This window comes from Cantharellus anzutake, assembly GCF_015039405.1.
Source record: "Cantharellus anzutake strain C23 chromosome Unknown EI90scaffold_110, whole genome shotgun sequence".
Taxonomy (NCBI): Eukaryota; Fungi; Basidiomycota; class Agaricomycetes; order Cantharellales; family Hydnaceae; genus Cantharellus; species Cantharellus anzutake.
Genome location: NW_024067060.1, coordinates 171,968 through 175,730, shown reverse-complemented (window position 1 = coordinate 175,730; position 3,763 = coordinate 171,968). Strand labels below are relative to the sequence as shown.

At 53.6% G+C, this 3,763-nt stretch overlaps 1 protein-coding gene across 1 annotated transcript; it reads left to right on the top strand.

Annotated features, from left to right (window-relative positions):
• Positions 1-648: 648 nt before the first annotated feature.
• Positions 649-1,045, top strand: EI90DRAFT_3133937 (uncharacterized protein; the record flags this gene model as incomplete). Its single annotated transcript, XM_039064609.1, has 2 exons — positions 649-663; positions 701-1,045. 2 exons carry the CDS (start codon positions 649-651, stop codon positions 1,043-1,045), a joined length of 360 nt encoding a protein of 119 aa, XP_038909438.1.
• Positions 1,046-3,763: the final 2,718 nt, after the last annotated feature.

The following is a 3,763-nucleotide window of genomic DNA, read 5'->3' as shown; positions in this document are numbered from 1 at the left end:
AGACCGGAGGTTCTGGAGATGGAGACACGAACGGGATTCCAGAGCAGAGGTCCGGAGTCAGGAGCATAGGTTTTGTGTACTCGGCTGGAAGGTGCTGAGGTTGGGGTCGGACCCGGAATGTTCCGGAGTCGGACTGAAGGTGGTGTCCAAGTCGGAGGTGGGATAACCTCTTGGGAGTCAGCAAGGAGAAGGTGATGGAAGGGAAGTAGGGCTCTGGAAGTCGGAGTTTGGAGTTCCGGGAGCCCGGAGCGGAGGTTGGGATTGTATGGATATGACAGCTACATAGAATTACACCTAGACAAATTATTGCCATTTGCAAAATTCGAGGCAAACTCCGAAATTCAAAATTCCGCAAAATCTTTCACGTCACTGCTCACTCAAAACTCGACCGATTTTGGCGATTTGACATGCATTGGAAAGCGTCCAAGTAGCGCTTCATGATTGTTCGGATGGCGCAGCAATATGAGAAGATTTTTTTTCTTGCCGATTTGCACATGAACAGTGGAATAGTATCGTGATTTGAGTGCAATGTTGTGCGCGCATGTCCTTTATTTAGCACTTTCTGAACATCACAACATTAATATTAGATTATGGAGGCAATGGACATGACATTGGCACTGGGGATGAGTCTGAAGTACAGCCACCAAAATGCGCGACAAATTGGTAAATCATCTGAGTTCGGATTCTCACAACTGTACAGTTCCGCCTCTCTTCTTACTCCCATCTACATGTCCACATGGTCACAACAAGAGGAATGCGATGGGCAGTGGATGTGCCACCACCAAGCGAATCTGATCCCACCACCACTCACGCAGTAGTGACTGTGGCTAAGCCCATGGTGAATCAGAAACAACATGGTAGGCGTCGAAAAGAAATGCCACCGCCTGAGATCGTCAACCCCCTTCCTGTGGGCCTGGTGGTTGAGGAACCAAGTGAGCCCCAGGTTGTTTCCTCGGTTCCTGCCCTTGTTTCCCCCATTCTCGCCCCCATTTCTCCTATTCTCGCCTCTGCCGCTGACCCTCCCGTCGTGAGGAAGACCATGTGAGGTCTTTGGGGTTGCTCAGCACACAAAGCCGTAAGTGATACAAGATGATGTATTTTACGGTGGTGTGTAAGCGGTTACCCGGAGGTTCCCGCTTGTCCACGTGACTATATCTATCTAGTTTACATGTGACTCGGGGTTCGGGGCTATTGCCCTGACATTCTCCCCCCTTGCGTTGCATATGCGACGCATACAAAGTTGATAGTGAATAAAAACAGAATTTTAATAGTTGGTTTACATTGAGTTTGGAATTATCAATGAGTGTTTCTGTTGTCACCACTTTAAAGTGGGCGATTTTGTACATGTTGGTGAAAGGAAGAGAAGGGGTTTGAATGAGTGTGGGCCGTTACTTTGAAGTGAACGGCGATACATTGGTATCGCAGGGAGAGAAGAAAGAAGTGGTGGAGTTTGTCGAAAATGGATTTCGACCCAAAGGTTGTATTTCTTTGGTGTTCCTCACTTGTTCTGTGAGGGTTCGTGTGTAAGTGGTGTTTACACACGAGCGGTGGTGGGTGTGGGTCTTTTGGCGGAGTGGAGATTTCCGCAATTGTTACTTGCGGTTCCTCGCATACAGTATTGTGTGCGGGGCCTCGAGTTGGGGGGGGTGTTTTCACGGGCGCCTCGATGGCGTATTACCGTGTCACTCTCCCTTCTCTCAAGGGTGGATTCATTGCCCCGGAGGAGGGTTTTCCTCCGGGTTGTTCATCTGGACATCCGATTGCTGCGTCGGATGCGATGACGTAGCCTGGGCTACATTGTCGGGCTGTGGGCTCGACGAAGTGGGTGCTCCCTGGGTGGGAGCGGGTTGTTGTGTTCCTGAGCTGCTTGGCTCAGGTGTAGAGTACGGTAGGTTTACCGTTCTTCCCGTGGGGAAGGATGGTCGTTGGGCTGGTTGTCCAGCTCGGAGACTTGCGTCTCTTTCCCGGTATTTGGAAGCTTTCGCTTCCCGCTCCGCCGTTCTTGCGGCACGTTCCTCAGGAGTCCTGAGTGGTTTGAACTGGGACTTTAAGTAGGCAGCTTTGCCTAGACTTTCCCAGGAGATTTTTCCCTTGTTCTCCGGGGAATTATATTCCTCCGCGAGTCTTGCGATGCTCGGGAGTCCCAAGAAGTATTTCTCGGTTTCCTTCGCTTTTTCGCGAAGGGTTCTGTGTACCTTGCCGCTTTTGAAGGCGGCTTCAGCCTGTTCGTACCAGTGTACGAATTCTTTCCCACTCACGCTTGTCCACCAAGCGTATGCGGCGTCATGCGCCGCTTCTGACCCCGCTATTCTCCTCATGGGGAAGTTGGGGTCGATTGTTATGTCGACTGGAGCTTCGACTTTGCCGAACTCGTTGAGTTCGGCGGTCTTGTATAGCATGTGGACACTTCCCTGCAGGGTGGCTTGCCCATAGGGTGCTGAGGTACTCAGTGGCCCGCCGCCTCTGGCAGTGGTCCCCGTTTTAGGGTCTGCCGTCGGTTGCCTACCACTCTCCCTCTTCCCCTCGACATGGGTTTGCCCCTCTGAGGGCGGGCCTTTATGCAACCCGGACAGGGTCGCCTGCCCATGGGGTGGCGGGATAGTCGGTGCCCCACCCCTTGATGCGCTAGTCCCCATTTGGGGTCGCGCCTCATGAGGCCCGGAACCGTATCCCCTCCCCCTGACCTGGGAGGCCCCCGTCATGATGGGTTTGGCAGCGAGGTCTGCCAGTGCGCGTGCCTCTCTGAGCTCGCGTTTCAGTAATTCGATCTCCCTTTTTTGGAGATCGACTTCTCTCTCTGCGTCTTTCAGAGAGTCAAAGATGCCCTCAGCATCTCTTCGTGCTCTATTGTATTCGCGCCTCCAGTGGGCGCAATGGTCGCAGGCGTCTTCTGACGCCCTCGAGTTATTAGACCGTGCCCGCTTGGACGGTCTGGACGAGGAGCCGCTGTCGCTCCCTCGTCTCCCTCCTACGAGGGACTTCATTTCTTTCAGCTCCTCACGGAGTTGACCTGTCTGAGCAGCTACCGCTGACGCGATGGCTGATTCCCAGCCTGCATTTGGCTGGGGCGTTGTTGGACCTGGGCCGAATTGGCTAAACCAGGGGTTGATCTGGCCAGGGAAGTTCCCTGGGGAGTATGCCTGGGGCTGCAGCAGCAAATGCTGCCCCTGGAATGGCGCTTGTTGCGCCATCGGTGCAGTTTGCACTGCGTATGGTTGGAAGCCTCTTTGGGGAGGCTGGGGGTGTGCGATGCCTGTTGGCAACGCGGATGGTTGATGGTTCGCAGCACTCATTTGTGCTGCGTGCGTCGTGTAATCCATGGCGCTTATCTGCGCCTGGTGTTGTTGTTGTTCCGGGGAGCCTTGCTCCCCGGGTTGTCGTATTTCGATATCCGGCGGTTTGTTTGGATCGAACCGAGGGTTGCCTCCCCCAGAGAACGACATCTCGTCGTTATGTTACTCGTGGCGGTGGGAGGGGTCTTCGTTCTTGTGTGCGTGGGATTCGCCGTGGTTGTGTGTTCTTTTGCACGTGAGCCTGTGGTTCACGTGGTCTAGGCGAGTTGCTTGCCTAGCCCATGTGATTTCTTGTACATGGTGTGGCTGTCCGGGCGAGTTACTCGCCCAGAACTTTCCCACGCTCTTGGCTGTGGGCCATCGTCCCTCGGCTTTACTTCTTCCGCCTCCATTTTTGGGGGCGTAATAATTCCGAGAGTTCCCTGTCTTCTTTGATAGGGAGTTTTTCTGGTTCCCTTACATTTTGTAAG